Source organism: Kogia breviceps, chromosome 10, assembly GCF_026419965.1.
Source record: "Kogia breviceps isolate mKogBre1 chromosome 10, mKogBre1 haplotype 1, whole genome shotgun sequence".
In the NCBI taxonomy this organism is placed as follows: Eukaryota; Metazoa; Chordata; class Mammalia; order Artiodactyla; family Physeteridae; genus Kogia; species Kogia breviceps.
This window is the reverse complement of record NC_081319.1, coordinates 21,307,621-21,324,500: the sequence shown is the minus strand read 5'-3', so window position 1 is coordinate 21,324,500 and position 16,880 is coordinate 21,307,621. Positions and strand designations below refer to the sequence as shown.

The 16,880-nt window shown below is 44.0% G+C and overlaps 1 protein-coding gene across 11 annotated transcripts in view; it reads right to left on the bottom strand.

Moving 5' to 3' along the window:
* FRMD4B (FERM domain containing 4B) overlaps positions 1-16,880 on the bottom strand; it is a 333,168-nt gene that overhangs the window by 129,034 nt on the left and 187,254 nt on the right. For 6 of the 11 annotated variants that reach the window (XM_067043674.1, XM_059077841.2, XM_067043672.1 and 3 more), the window contains one exon: positions 18-83. In XM_067043674.1, the coding sequence (XP_066899775.1) occupies positions 18-83 (66 nt within the window). Of the gene's footprint in view, positions 1-17; positions 84-7,727; positions 7,802-15,642; positions 16,134-16,880 lie in introns of those variants that run through there. The other 5 variants (XM_067043676.1, XM_067043675.1, XM_067043678.1 and 2 more) reach the window with 5 other exon arrangements.

Genomic DNA, 16,880 nt, shown 5'->3' with positions numbered 1-16,880 from the left:
TGTGTGGCATCACCTACCTGAACCAGCAGCTCCAATCTCCTGTCATCCAGGAGGTGCACCTGGCAGTGCCTGCCTTCTGTCATCTGTGGAGACAAGACAGCAAGAGTGGCATCAGGCTGGGGCTGGCAGGCAAACCCTTCAACTTGATTTACCGTTTCTTTTACAGGTGATGTGCTCAGCCTAAAAATGCCATCCGTTGAGTTAATCAACAGGTTTGGTCATAAACAGATTTATTACATGGCATCAGCTCTTGCATTTACTTTTATTTTTATTGTATATGTTTTGGCTGTGTTGGGTCTTTGTTGCTGTGTGTGGGCTTGCTCTAGTTGTGGTGAGCGGGGGCTGCTCTTCATTGTGGTGCGTGGGCTTCTCATTGCCGTGGCTTCTCTTCTTGCAGAGCACCGGCTCTAGGTATGTGGGCTTCAGTAGTTGCGGCGTGTGGGCTCAGTAGTTGTGGCTCACGGGCTTAGTTGCTCCACGGCATGTGGGATCTTCCAGGACCAGGGCTTGAAGCCGTGTCCCCTGCATTGGCAGGCAGATTCTTAACCACTGTGCCACCAGGGAAGTCCCTATTGTTATTTTTTTAGCTCTTAGATTTAAAAGAAAAAAGAATGAAAAGCAAAGACCACTCAATATATTGAAAAAACAATACCTATACAACACACAAAATTATACTATGAAAAGCAGGATTCCTTCCCAGAGGAAACTACTATACTTTTCCTTGAATCAATATTTTATTTTCCAAATGAAGATGGTTTTATTCATTGTTGTGTTTTAATAAACACAATACATGCATAATTATAGGATGAAAAACAAATGATACTAAAGTTAAAATGTAAAGTCTCCATTTTTGAAACTTTGGCCCTCCATTGTAGTATTCATATCACTACCATAATTAACAGTTAAGAATAGTTAAGATAGGGAGTTCCCTGGTGGTCCAGTGGTTAAGAACCGGTCCTGCAATGCAGTGACACCGGTTCAATCCCTGGTCAGGGAACTAAGGTCCCACATTCCGCAGGGCAACTAAGCCCGCGCACCACAACTAGAGCAACTAGAGAGCCCGTGTGCCGCAACTACTGAGCCCATGTGCTCTGGAGCCCGCGTGCCACAACTAATGAGCCCGTGTGCCCGCATGCCACAACTAGAGAGAAGCCCACGCGTTGCAACAAAAGATCTCGTGTGCCACAACTAAAAAAATAAACGCAGCTAAAAAATCAATATTTTTTTTAAAAAGAAGCGTTTTCCTTGGTGGCGCAGTGGTTGAGAGTCCACCTGCTGATGCAGGGGTCACGGGTCTGTGCCCCAGTCCGGGAGGGTCCCGCATGCCGCGGAGCGGCTGGGGCCGTGAGCCATGGCTGCTGGGCCTGCGTGTCCGGAGCCTGTGCCCCGCAACGGGGAGGCCGCGGCAGTAAGAGGCCCGCGTACCGCAAAAAAAAAAAAAAAAAGAGTTAAGACACCCAGTTAAGAACAATTCGATGTATAAATTACTAATTATATTTAATTTTTTATCACTTATAACTGCAATACTGGTAAATTACTCCTTGTAAAATATTTAAACAATACATAAAATGCAAAGATCAACTTTGAGTAACTCATGCTCCAAACCTTTCTGCCTGCAGAAATTACCACTCTCAGATTGAGGAGAATCCTCACAGACCATCTTTATATGGATTTTCAGATAGACACATGTACATGTTAAAAAAACATATTCTCGGAGCTTCCCTGGTGGCGCAGTGGTTGAGAGTTCGCTTGCCGAGCGGCCGGGCCCGTGAGCCATGGCCGCTGAGCCTGCGCGTCCGGAGCCCGTGCTCCGCACGGGAGAGGCCACAGCAGTGAGAGGCCCGTGTATCAAAAAAAAAAAAAAAAAAAACAAAACCATATTCTTATGTTAAATGTTTTACTTTAATATTATTATATTGGACATATTTTGAAATGAAGCAGGTACTCTTTTAACTTCTTAAAAATAATTTATTTTTTTTATTTATTTATTTATTTTTGGCTGCATTGGATCTTCATTGCTGCGTGTGGGCTTTCTCTACTTGCAGCAAGTGGGGGCTACTCATTTTTGCAGTGCATGGGCTTCTCACCGTGGTGGCTTCTCTTGTTGCAGAGCATGGGCTCTAGGCACACTGGCTTCAGTAGTTGTGGCATGCGGGCTCAGTAGTTGTGGCTCCCGGGCTCTAGAGCGCAGACTCAGTAGTTGTGGCACACAGGCTTAGTTGCTCCCTGGCATGTGGGATCTTCCTGGACCAGGGCTTGAACCTGTGTCCCCTGCATTGGCAGGCAGATTTTTAATCACTGGACCACCAGGGAAGTCCCGAAGCAGGCACTCTTGATATTTGTGTGTGTGTGTGTGTGACTGCGGTGTCTGTGTACATGGATATTTATATGTGTATGGTTTTCTTCAATTGAAGTGTTAACTATGCTATACTTACTGTTTTGCCCCTTGCTTTTTTAATTCAATATTTCTTGGAAATCTTTCCAATATCAACACATATAGACCGACCTCATTCTTTATAAAGGTTCTATAGTATCAAATCATTGTGCAGATGTATTTAATGAGTCTCCTGCTGAGAAACACTTACACTGTTTCCAGCCTTTTGCTGTCATAAGCAATGTCACAATAAATTTTGCACATCCAGCTTTGCCCATGCATGTGGAATAGCTGGGTTACTTTTGAAAAGCATCGGCAGCACTTTGTCTCTTAGGTGGTGTTGTACAAAACTATAAGACCTTGGGAATCCCCTGGCAGTCCAGTGGTTAGGACTCAGCACTTGCATTGCCAGGGGCCCAGGTTCAATCCCTGGTCGTAGAACTAAGATCCTGCAAGTCACCATGACTTGGCAGAAAACTAAACAAAACAAAACAAAACTATAAGACATGGAAACTCAGATACATATAATCCCAATTTAAAAACAAAATTTCTTCCATTACTGAGCACCAACTACATACTTAGCATTGCTCTAGGCGTTTCTAGTCTTTTCTCTGAGCTGCATAATCACCTTCTGGGATTGGTGTTGTCACCCCCAGTTCAACAGATGAGAAAATTGAGTCTCAGAGTGGGATAAGCAATCTGTTTTCAATGTGAAAAATACTAATTACAATATCTTACTTACAGTTTTGATTGAGCTCTGCTCTAAAAGCCTAGAAGGTAGCTCAGTTGGTTAGATCGGAGATGTGGCCCACAGGAACCTCAGAAGTAGTGCTAAGAGGTAAGTGGGAAGCTTTATGTTGCCCCAAGGCCACTGATTATGCCCTCAAACTCTGCAAAGCCAGGTCACATACACATCTCTGGTGGCAAGAGGAAAGGGAACAAATCTTTATTTGTTTCAGGAACTTAACTGGGAACTTTATGGAAATTATCTCATTAAAGATCCACAAAACTCTACAATATGGCAACATCCCCATTTTACAGACAAGGAACTCAAGGTACAGAGTTTAAGGTGAGTCATTCAAATTTGCCTAGGCAAGAAAAAACCAAGGTAAAATTTGAATTAATGTCTAACTGAAAAAAAAAAGTCATCTTTTTTCTACTATACTACAGGAGGAAATCAATCAATGTGTCAGTTTAAATCATTTAATCTCTTTTGTAAAACCCACACAAGCAAACCCTAAGTACATGCCCTACAGAACAATAAAATAATACTCAGAAGATCAACGGAAACAATACGAATCCATTAAGGGATATGTCAAAACTCATAAAACATTGCAAGGTATTCTGTTGTTGTATAACCCCAATGAATTTATTTCCTGATTTAAAAAAACATCCTTTCTCCTTTCTGATTTTCTCTGGATCTCCCTTGATCTAGTCAATGTGCCTTTTGTCAACACATAATAAATAATTTTATCCTAGAGAGTTTAATAGTAAAATATTTTTGTAGGTGTATCTGTCCACCTCATGACAACCACGGGCAGTGGTGCCCATGTCTGTACAACTTGATTCTACCCCTTTGGCCTCAGTTGATTGGATGAGGGGAAAGACACCTGACCTAAGCTGGGCCAGTCAGAACCTCAGTCCAGGGAATCTGGAATTGAGTCCGAGTGGATGAAAATATGGTGGTTGTGGGGCAGCCACTGTCTGTTGCATGTGGAGAAAAAGGAAAACCATCTGCAGAGAGAATGAAGAAGACGGGGAGCTAGGAGGCCAGAGAAATCACGCAGCCTGAGAGGAAAAGCTTGAGAATTGCTGTCAGGGTTCCTACGTCTTTTCAGTCACTTCTAGCCCGTTCCACTGGTCTGGGTGAATCCTGTTCTTTTTTTTAAAATTTACTTTCTAATTGACGTATAGTTGATTTGCAATGTTGTGTTAATTTCTACTGTACAGCAAAGTGACTCAGTTACACACATGTATACATTCTTTTTAATACTTTTCCATTACGGTTTATCCAGAATCCTTGTTCTTCAGTTCCATAAAACATCCCTGTATTCCTTCAATGAATCCACTTTTTCCCTGCCTCTCTCTCTTAAGCTAACTTGAGTTGGAGTCTGCTTATTGCAACTAAAAGCATCTTCATACGACACCACAGGTATCTATACCTAAACCAAGGCAAAAGATCCCAGAGGACACACTCCCCGGATGATGTCGTTAATATGGTAAAATCGTCTACTCAGAATCACTGATACTCCCATCACGGACAATACATCAGCCAAGAGAGAGGCTGACATCTGGGGTGGGGGAGAAGGGACTAAACAAACACCCCACCATGTGATGTGATGATACACACACATAAACTGGAGAAGGGCAGTGCAGATGAACTGGGGAGAAACTGCTACAGTTTTATGCCCACACTGGCACATCTGAACCCTGGCATATCCGAGCCCACAGTCCTCACCAAGCCCTTTCCTACGTGGGAGGATGGCTCCTCCGGGAGATCAAAGGGCTAATTTGATCATCAATAACCACAGAAAAACCTGCCCTTGTCACTTAAATCAAAAGTTGAAAGGTGATGGATGTATCTTGTTGGTCAAAACAATGCTTATGAATAAATTTCAGTTGCTGCTATTAGAAATCAGGAGATGCCATTAAAAAAAATTTAGATGGTAAGGTCTAGAAACACTGGGCTGGATTTCCTTCATGGGCACATGTGGCCAGGGTAGGGCAGAACAGCCCCCTCTGTAGGTAGTGTTGGTGGTCTCTGGCTCACACATGTGTATTATCTGCCAGGTTCCTGGGAGTCCTACTATGTGAATAAGCAAACTACATTCAAGTTCACTCTGTACCAGGGAAGAGATACAACCAAACATCAAAGGAAGGCCTGCTGTGCACCAGGCAAAGGACTTGATGCCTGACCCTCATTAACACATAGTATTCCAAAATAACTGACCAAAAGTCAGATTGTCCTAATTCAGACCTTTCAGTGTAACAGGGTTTCTAACAAAGTTTAGGGGGATAAAATTTCAAATCCAAGCTACATGTGAACCAAGTGTGAACCAACGCATTTATGTGATGGCAAGAGAAAAACAGAAGAGGCTTCAGAATAAAAATACCATTCATGTTCTCTTCCTTTAAAAAAATACTATTTCAGTCTCTACACAAGCCTATGAAAGGAGGCATCCTCATTTCAAGCACCAGGAAACTGAGGACTGAGAAATGATGGAACTTGTACAAGCATTCTAAGCCAGACTTGGTCTCACAATTATATTTTATCTCTTACTACCTCTGTTACCTTAAAAAAGTTACTCAGTCTTTCCAAACCTCATAAGCAAAGTCCTGACAGCTTTTAATCTGACCCCCTTGAGAGTGAAATATACCGCTTCTGAGGACCACATTTATTAAAGTCCCCATGTGCTTGAAAACTAACAAGCAAACAGCTAAACTTTTCTGTAATCCATTTATCCTCCCGTTTAAAAAAAAAAAAAAAGCTTTTTAATGGGAGGAATATTACTAACTCATTTTAAAGAAGATAAATGAGAAGTAAAGTTAAAAAGTACATGGTGGAAACGTTCTCCAGAGATGACGGAGCAGAAATAAAAAGAGAGAGGGGAACACTAGTTCCTGTGTCCTTCTGTGACCCTGCCACCTGGCTAGGCATTTTATTTATTTATGTATTTTTGGCTGCATCACATGGCATGTGGGATCTTAGTTCCCTAATCAGGGATCGAACCCATGCCCCCTGCGGTAGAAGCACAGATTCTAAACCACTGGACTGCCAGGGAAGTCCCTGGCTAGGTATTTTAATAATAACACTAGCAACACAACCAGCAGACGCTTTCTACATTCCAGGCACTGCACTAAGCACTTTACATGTATGAACATATGCAAGCCCTTGTGATACTCACATGAGATAGATAATCTTATCTCCCAATAACACAGGAGAAGGAGGTTACTAGAGAGATTATAAATAACAGGATTCATAAATGGCAGAACTAGACCCAAACCCAAAGTCCAAGCTCTTAACCACTTAGCTACCCACAAGGTACTCCCTATGCTATAAAGTGACAAATTGTGGGAAAGCCTTCCCTCGCAGCCCATTTTCAGGGAGGAGATGAGTGGGTAGAAAGGGAAAAACAATGTGTCATAAAGCAGGCATGAAAAGTCATCTCAGTTCCAGGGCAAAATCATTTGACTAGAATTAGTTAGAATTGTAGAATTTAGAGTCTTAGAAGGGATCTAATCACTTATTTAGAACGTGGGGAAATTAAGGAAAGATGTGCCTGGTGCCACACAGCAAGTCAATGTGAGCCCCTGGATTAAAACTCAGGACTCTGGAACCTAAAAAATAAAACCAACTAGTGAATGTAAGAAAAAAGGAACACACTCACAGATATAGAGAACAAACTAGTGGTTACCAGTGGGGAGAGGAAAGGGTGGAGGGGCAAGATAGGGTAGGGGATTCAGTGGTACAAACTACTATGTATAAAATGAATAGGCTACAAAGATATATTGTACAGCACAGGGAATATAGCCAATATTTTATAATAACTTTAAATGCAACATAGTCTTTAAAAATTGTGCATCACTATGTTATACACCTGCAACCTACATAATAAAACTCAGGACTCTGTCTTCCAGGCCCGACATGAGGTGAGCATGAGGTTACTCAGCTGCTAAATACCACCTTATGCAAATGCACTTCTTTTCCCAACAGATGGATTTGTTTCTTTTAATTTTTAAAAAATACTGTAAACAGGGCTTCCCTGGTGGCGCAGTGGTTGAGAGTCCGCCTGCCGATGCAGGGGACACAGGTTCATTCCCCGGTCCAGGAAGATCCCACAAGCCGCGGAGCGGCTGGGCCCGTGGGCCATGGCCTCTGAGGCTGCGCGTCCAGAGCCTGTGCTCCGCGACGGGAGAGGCCACAACAGTGAGAGGCCTGCGTACCGCAAAAAAAAAAAAAAAAAAAACTGTAAACATAAAAAGAAAAAAAAAACCTGGGCATTTCTTACTTATTTTAAAACATGACTCCCACTGAAGCTTTCTCTTCTAATTTCATCCACAGGAGTTATATTTGAAGGGAGCTGTTCATGGATCACAATGATTACATCTACACATTCAAAATCACCTTTGAGCCCCATAGAGACGATAAGAGCAGTTTCAGATTTGGCCCCTACCCAGTGACAGCTAATAGCAGCAATGCCTCGCGTGGAATAGAAAAACATGTAAGAAATTGATCTCATTGGAAAGTTTCGCTTGACACCCACCCAGACTTGATACCCTTCCCACCACCCTCTCCCGCCTTCAGCCTCAGGAAATCGGAGGTTAATTGTGCATGTTGGATTAAAACTCCCACCTCAGTGGCTGCCCTGCGTTTGCTCCCCAGATGATAGAGCAGGTCCTCAGAGGCTAAGCGCTGAGTGCTGGTGGAAGGACCTTCTCCATCTGGTCAGTGGTTAAATGAGGAAAATCACAAGGGAAGTGAGAACTGGCCACAGGCCAGAACTCTGGCTTCATGGGGTGCGCTGATGTGCAGCCTATAGTGGGGGTTCAAGTCTGTGTGAACTTCACCCTCATGTCCCACCAAATCCCAATCCCACTACCTGATTCAGGAGATGAGAGCAGAGAGTCGGTAAAACAAACAAAAAACAAGCAAAATAAAAACCAAAAAAACCCCTAAGGCAAGTCAAGATAGGGCAGGGTGGGATCATTCCTAATGACTCGGGGCAGCTTAGAAAGCAACAGGAAATACCAAAAAAGGACCAGAACCCCAGCCTACTTTGGTTTTGCTTTAGTAGCTCTTTGGAACACTGAAATATAAAAGCTTGGTAAGGAAGCAGCAAGCTTCATTTCCTCTCTCTCATTCCCTTTTGACCTTTTCTGAAAGTTCAGCAAAAGAGGACCTGTCTCATTAAAATGACTCCCCAAGATTTTTTGTGGGATGACCTATCCACCATCATCATTAGAGTCTAATCCACCATCATCTCTTGCCTGGATGTGTGCAAAATCAGCTACCTAACCGGGCTTCGTGATTTTGAGTACAATTTCCGTATGGCCCTGTGAAGGATCTCTTCAAAATACAGATCCAATCCCTTCACTTCTCTGCTTAAAAACGTCCAGTGGCTTCTCAAGCAATACAAGGGAGAATCCAACTCCTTGCCTGGCTCACAGTGTCCATGTAACCTGACTCACGACCCCTCTCTACCTTAACGTCCAACCCATCTGCCTTGCCTGGACACACCAGCCATACTGACCTTCTTTTCATTTTTTCTTATCTTTATTTATTTGGCCACAGCCGGACCAGGAATCGAACCCACGCCCCCTGTATTGGAAGCGCAGAGTATTAACCACTGGACCGTCAGGGAACTCCCGACCTTCTCTTCTTCCTCAGAATAGAGGCCTGTTCCTACTTTGAGACTTTGCATATGCTGTTCCCTCTGTCTGGAATGCTCTTTTCCCAGATCACGGCACGACTGGGAGCTTTTGCATCTTTTAGATGTTAAATCAAGTGTCACCATCCCCAAAAGGCCTTCCCTGTCCTCAGTGTAAAGTACAGCAAAAGTACAGAATATTTTATTTCTTTTCTTTGTAGCTAATATTTCTTTTTGGTTGTTGTTTGTTGATCCTCTATCTTTCACCACCAGAATGTAAATTCCACAGGAGAGGCCTTGGTTGATTTGTTTACCATTGTATCCCCAGGGCCTGGAACAGGGCCTGGTACACAGTGAGAATGTGGACAATAAATCTCTGCTCAGGGGAGAAATACTTTAACTGGTCAGAGTCTAGACACAGGTACCAATGAAATATTCACAAGTGATTTAAACATGTAGAGCCTAATGTAAAGTGAGGGTGTTCCAAAGACACCTCCCAAGCCTTGACCCAGACAGACTTACACATTTAAAAAACAAGCTTTCCACCCAGAGAACAAGGTGAGCTATTAATTCCTCACCAGATGAGACATCCTGGAGGAATTGGAGAGAGGGACGTATCTAGGACGTTCTCACTTTGGGATCTATTGAGTGGACAGAGTTTTAGATTTCACCCACATGATGTCAACTCCAGCTGAACAGGGTCCCTTTATATCATCTCTGGGTGCTGAGTGAATATGAGCTATTGACACTCTCGTTCAGAGAATGGCCTAGACTGACACAGATGTCTCCAATCCCAGTCAGCTGCGATTTCCCCTCAAGGTCTTTCAAGACGGTGCCAGCCCTCCCGGGTGCAACCACCAGGAACTTCTTTTTTCACTCTCAACCAACCATTCTCCTAGCTTCTAGGAGGCATGTAGGACTTGTCACACGAGTGCTAAGCACTTCATGTGGGTAGTATCTTCTTTCATGCTGTGAACAACCCTAGGAGGTAAGAAGTTTTACTGTTGAGATTTTATAGGTGGCAAAACTGAAGGGCAGAGAGGTTCAGTAACTTGTCTAGGGTCACGTTGCTGTGACCTGGGGTAGAATCTCAGGACCATTAGTCGTATCAAAGTAGGACTCTTGGGTGTCCCCCTTGCAGGTTCACTGGGACTGGAGTAGGAAAACGAGAGACAGGAAGGAAGGAAGAAGCAAGCACCCGTGGCATAAAAGAAGCAGAAGAGGAAAGGAAAATGGGCCTGGGTGGGGAGAGTGATAAAGAAGGGGAGAATTCAGTTAATCAAATATGAAATTGAGTAGCTGAGTTATCTGCCTTAGGAGAAATGTTAGTAAGTAACAGTTGCTGTGGGCTGGCTCTTTCCAGAGACCTTTCTTTTATTTACATGGGCCTTTTAAATTCTCTCACGAAAACCCTGTGAGGTAGATTCCAATCCTGCTTCACTGTGTGGGTGAGAAAATTGAGGTTCAGAGAAGGTAACTGATGGATCCCAGCCCACAGGTCTCTGCGAGGTCAAAGAGCTAGAAGGAGGCAGAGTAGGACTTAAATTCAGGCATCTGATTCCGCGGTTTGCCCTGCATGGCCGTGTTACATGACTTCTGTTACAACGTTATTTCCCACCTATTAGTCTTTTTTTTAGAAGTATTTATTTATTTATTTATCTATCTATTTATTTATTTTTGGCTGCGTTGGGTCTTCATTGCTGTTTGCAGGTTTTCTCTAGTTGTGAGTGGGGGCTACTCTTCATTGCGGTGCGTGGGCTTCTCATTTGGGTGGCTTCTCTTGTTGTAGAGCACGGGCTCTAGGCGCGCAGGCTTCAGTAGGTGTGGCTCACGGGCTCAGTAGTTGTGGCTCGCGGGCTCTAGAGCTCAGGCTCAGTAGTTGTGGCACACGGGCTCCAATAGTTGTGGCTCGCAGACTCTAGAGCTCAGGCTCAGCAGTTGTGGCACACAGGCTTCAGTAGTTGTGGCTCGCAGGCTCTAGAGCACAGGCTCAGTAGTTGTGGTGCACAGGCTTAGTTGCTCTGCAGCATGTGGGATCTTCTTGGACCAGGGCTCGAACCCATATCCCCTGCATTGGCAGGCGGATTCTTAACCACTGCGCCACCAGAGAAGCCCCCACCTGTTAGTCCTATATATTAAATCACACATAGCTTAGGCATTTTACATATCACATTGATCACCAAGCATGTTCTGGAAAAGCTTGATCTCGATTCACCAAACCACAGCTGCCCGGTTCCTGTCATTATCTAAAAGCAAGGCCAGAGGTTTGCAAAGGTTTTTGCAATCATCTTTCCTCGGCTATCTCCTGGCCGTACACTGAAGAAATATGGGGGGCCGCTAAAAACGTTGTCTATGTGTTGGTTAATAATTTTCAGTGAGTATCAGGATGGAATTAACCCCCGCCTCTTGTGCTACCAGCCCTGTCCTGCTTATGTGAACACTCTGGGTGTAGGATATCGGTTAGGCGGCTGCCTGGGCCTAACTCCGTTATTCTAGTCTTAAGATGCAGTCTAGCACACAGTGCAATTAATTCAATGTGGAGAAGCTCTGGATCGTGTGTTCACTCATTCACTCAACCAACATTTACCGAGCACCTCCTAAATGCGAGCACTGTTCTTGGTACTGATATATATCTGCAAATGAGATCCACAGGGCAGTGTCTCTGGAGCTTGTCCTACCGTGGGATTTCTCAATGTTGGCACTACTGACATTTGAGGCCAGGTAATGCTTTGCTCTGGGGGCTGCCCTTGTGCATTGTAGGATGTCTAGCAGCATCCCTGCCTCTACCCAACAAATGCCAGTACTCCTTCCCTCCTTGTGACATCCAAATGTCTCCAGACCCTGCCAAATGTCTCCCGGAGGACAAAATCATCCCTGGTTGAGAACAACTGCTCTAGAGATAAGGAGAAGAAAAGAACAATGGTGGTGGGGGAGGGATAGATTATAAGTTTGGGAATGACACGTACACACGGCTATATTTAAAACAGCTAACCAACAAGGACCTACTGTAGAGCACAGGGAACTCTGCTCAATATTCTGTAATAACCTAAATGGGAAGAGAATTTGAAAAAGAATAGATACATGTATACGTATAAGTGAATCACTTTGCCGTACACCTGAAACTAACACAACATTGTTTTTTGCTGTTTTTAAAAACATTTATTTATTTAGGCTGCACCAGGTCGCAGCGGCCGCACGTGGGATCCTCGTTGTGGCGTGCAGGATCTCCAGTTGCCATGCAGGATCTTTTAGTTGCGGCACGCGGACTTCCTAGTTGCGGCATGCGAACTCTTGGTTGTGGCACACACGCGGGATCTAGTTCCCCGATCAGGGATCGAACCTGGGCCCCCTGCACTGGGAGTGCGTAGTCCTACCCACTGGACCACCAGGGAAGTCCCTAACACAATACTGTTAATCAATTATACTCCAATATAAAATTTTAATAAAACAAACAAGGTATTTTCAGATAAGAATAGGGCTGGCTCTCAAATAGCTCAACTGGAAATGCAGTTAAGTCCTGAGCACGTGCAAAATGCATTTCGAAACTCACTTCTTCCCCAGGAAACACGAGACTTGAGGAAGTGGATGGGGAGACCTTAAATTGGACCACTGCTCTTGATGGGTGGCTCCCAGGAGAGACTGGAGGGATACCCCTTTTTTCTGGATGTTAGTTAGCATACAACTGCTAGCCCCTTGCTGCCTGGCAGAGGCGGGAGAAAAGCAAGCAAGAAGAGCTATTTCTGTGGCTTCAGCATTAACCTGGCAAGCAATCTCAGTCAACTTTAGCAGACATTCCCTGGGGAAGGCATTCTCATAAAAGACAATCCCTTATCAGATTACCTCCTGACCTCATAAGGCTGGTGAAAAGAAAAGCCAGGTTTGAAAGAAAGAGATAAAGGGAGAGAGAGGGAGAGAGAAAGGGAACAACTTATTAAGTCTGGACCTGAAGGCCGTCAGGAGAAACCAGCCTGGTGTCAATGAGGTGCGCCCAGGATCTAGAATCAGGAGGCTTGGGTTTGTGTCCCAGCTTTGCCATGTACCTAAGAGTATGGCCTGAAAATCAGTCTCTCTCTAAACCTCAATTTCTGTCCCCGTAAAATGGGTAAGAATCAATCTCATTTAGCTTTGTTTGTCTCTTGTATTAATGCAGGTTGAACCTAAAATTTACCTCACAAGAGAGTCATATCACCTGTCACACGCTCAACTTAATCGGCACAGATTATGTGTTAGGGTCTCTGCTAAGTGCCTGACATGCTTTATCAGCCTTACCGTAGTGCAGTGAGTCTTATAATTGGTGGAAATGATTTGTAAGCTGTTGAGTGCTATTATGTTAACTGTACATGGTTATTTTAAGCTGGTTAAATGATTGTTTTTCTTAAGAAAAAAGTTCTGCTGGGTTATTAAGAGGTCAAACTGTCACACTAGAGTTGAAGAATCAAACCACCAGTTAAACCCTGGAGACAGCAGGCAACCCAATAGCTGAGGATTAATTCCATTCTGATTTCTCAGTGATAATCAACAGATTAACTCAAATCCACCATTTGTAGCTGCCTGTGTGCACAAAGCTGGGGAAACTCTTGCAAACTCTTGCCTCTTATCTGATTGCCACCAAATGGTGTCTCGGACTAGCTACTCTTGTTTTCACCACCACAAAACGGAAATGAATATATTTTGACTGCCTTGTCTATGTCCTGTGCTTTAGCATACATTTTATCCATTGAATTCTCACAACCATCCTGCCACGTAGACACTTTTGGCCCTTTGTTTTACACCAAAGAAGCTGAGACCCCAAGAGGTTGAAAGCGACTTGCCCAAGGGTCCCAGCTAATAAGGGGCTGAGCCAGTTTCAAGAAGGAGCTCACCAAAGAACAAGGAGGAAAACAGGTGACATATCTTCATGGCAGCTTCATGGAAGCAGCTGCCATGAAAACAGGGTTCTCTGTATAAATTCACACTCTGCCTCATTTTCCAGTTAGAAACTCGGATGAGGCACTGATGAGAGACTGTCAAATGTGTATTTTCAGAAAACTATGCAGGATATTTCTGCTGCTTTTTTTTTTTTCCAGAAAGAAACATCCTCTTTACTTAAAACCAGTTGTTAGGCTGTATTTTTAGGTATCGTGGTACAGTATCAATGAGTCAAACAAGAAAAGAAAAAAATGGGAGGGCACAGATACTGTAAACAGGAAAAGTCACAAAGTGGAACCAAGAAAAGCTGAGAACACAGCCTGTGGGCCATGGGGGATTTTCGTTCTTGTCTGCATTTCAGGTTGACCAGAAAAGAAGTTCTCTGGTCGCCGGGTAGAAAATAGAAATTTTAGCTTCAGTGATTATGCAAGTAGCAGACACCCTGTGGTTTGGAAACTTTTTGCTTTGCCAACTCAGTTTTCTCTTTTCCCGTGAAAAACAGCCTGTAGGAAGGAGCGAAAGTACTGCGTCTTTCAAAAACTTGAAGATAAAAACTTAAAGACAAGCACAGCTCGGGTGGAGGGATTTTAAAAATAAACTGCCATACTTGTAATTTAAAGATACTCTGGGTACTGTTTATTCAGTACAGCACATTTGGAAATCTGGACTCAATATAAGCCATCCACAGAGCAAACAAATCACTTATATTGCCCTGAAAACCTAAAAGTGAGCAAAAATTAATTAGAAAACCTAAATCAACTTTACCCTAATTTTAGAGGACATGCTTACTGTCAGAGTTTTCATGTTTCAGTTTTTTCATCAGCCTTGTTAGAATATCTCTGCTTTATGCTTTTCAAAATCTCTTTGTTCTTTGGAGTTCATGTATAAGGAGAGACTGAAATAAATCCTCAGGGAGTTTATAATTAATACAAATGGATTCTACTAGGTCCACAGTCCTAGCTTGGTTGATAGAAATGTCATATTTGGGTAGGGGATTTAGAAAAGCATTACCAAATAATGAAAACAAAAAAGTCAAACTCATTTGGGACAATATAGAAAAACTCTTAATGTCCAGGACTCATTTTTTTTTTTTTTTTTTTTTGCGGTATGCGGGCCTCTCACTGTTGTGGCCTCTCCCATTGCGGAGCACAGGCCCCGAACGCGCAGGCCCAGCGGCCATGGCTCACGGGCTTAGTTGCTCCGCGGCATGTGGGATCCTCCCGGACCGGGGCACGAACCCGTGTCTCCTGCATCGGCAGGCGGACTCTCAACCACTGCGCCACCAGGGAAGCCCTCCAGGACTCATTTTACCATCACAGAACAAACCTTCCCCCTCTCAACCTAGATGCTTCTCATACTTGGTGATGAAACTTTAATGTCGCCTAATGCAGGTTGTGTTTTCAAAGAGGATTCAGTCTTTTTTTGAGGCTAACATGGGATTCAAAGATTAAAACAGAGCAAATCATAAGCTGGAAGCCCACAGGTCAAGGAGATGAGAGACATTTGAAATAGGAACCCAAGAAGACTTCTGTGTGAGCACCAGGAAGCAGAAATGAGGAGAAAAGAACCCTTTGAGGGAGAGAATGGTGACATGGAGCTGTCTCCTAACAGCTCATGAGCATCTACTGTCCCATTTTCAAGCTGGTTTTTAAGCACAACCAATATTAAAAATTAAAGTATGTCAACTTAAATCGAAATAAATTACATTAAAAACAAGGGTAATAAATGCTCACTAAATTGGAAATAAATTCGTCACTTTCCCATTATTTTACTCCCTTTTACTATTCTCTTTGCTCTTGAGGTTTTTAATGTCTAGTGAATCAGTGAAAGCAATGCTCTTTAATGGTACCTAACGCTCACCTTTCCCCAACTCAGTGTTGTGACCTTGGTAACATGAAGTCAGTCAAGGTGAGAGTTATTTACACCACGGAAATTGGCAAATACAACCAATCAGTGCCCTTTTCGCCAGAGAGCTGGTCGTTAACTACTTACCAGCACACCACTGGAGAAGTTCGATGGGAGACGGAGATCTGGGGGCAGGGTGCTGCTCTGAGCTCTAGGTCAGGATGTTGAGGCCACCGAGAGACCACATGACAAAGATGAAAGAACAGAGGCTTTGGATTCCGACAGAACTGTTCAAAGCTCAGCTGACTTAACTTTCCTAGGACTTATTTATTACATCTCTGAAACGGGGCTAATAATGCCTACCAACAGAGCACAGAGCTTGACAGAGGCCAACATAAACGGTGCTTGTTATACTTTATTATTGTACTTGAAAAAATCCCCAGTGGACAAGTTCATTGCTGAGGTTCTCCTGACCTAGCCTAGGACTACAACTCACGTATCAACTGTTCAGTGTCATTTGCTTTTCCTGTTCTTTTGCTACTGGAATGGAAGTTTCATTCACTGCTGCTTTCATAGCCCCTAAGACGGTGCCTAGCCCATTGTGGAGCTAAATAAATGAATTTCCCTTCATTTCCAGCTCCTGATCCACTTTTTATTTTTGGTGATATGCGGACCTCTCACCGCTGTGGCCTCTCCAGTTGCGGAGCACAGGCCCCAGACACGCAGGTTCAGTGGCCACGGCTCATGGGCCCAGCCGCTCCGCAACATGTGGGATCTTCCCGGGGCACGAACCCGTGTTCCCTGCATCGACAGGTGGACTCTCAACCACTGCGCCACTAGGGAAGCCCCCCTGATCCACTTTTGAGTTTTCTACCTATTTCTACTGTTAAGGTCTCATCGGCGAGTGAGGGACTCCTCGGCTTCTTAATGGCCAGATTCCAACCAGCTGTGTTGCTGCTATCCCTCTGGAATCTATCAGACCATTGGAACTCTTCTTCTGCTAAAGCACGCCACCGTGACCTTAAAGCCTCGGTGAAAGACGTTTCCATCTTTTTCTTCAGAGCAGAATTCAGCCTGTGTCATTATGCTCTGTCGGCAAGTTTCTCCCCATTTCTATTCCTGCTCTGAAATAATCTCAGTTCCGTTCTGCCCCCATCAGAAGGGAGCAGCCTTGTGAGAGGAAATCTCACCCGACACTTGGGGCTGTAACCAGGGAACCAAATATTTTCCCCTGCAGCCCTGCCTCAGTGTTGTTTCTTAGATGTGCTCTCATAGACCAGCACTTCTGAAAGTGGAGGTGGGGCGGAGGGGGAGGAGGGGTGATGGTGTGGTCCTTTAAAAAGGATGCCTGCCTCTCGTAAGAGTGGCCTGCGGCCTCCCTGGTG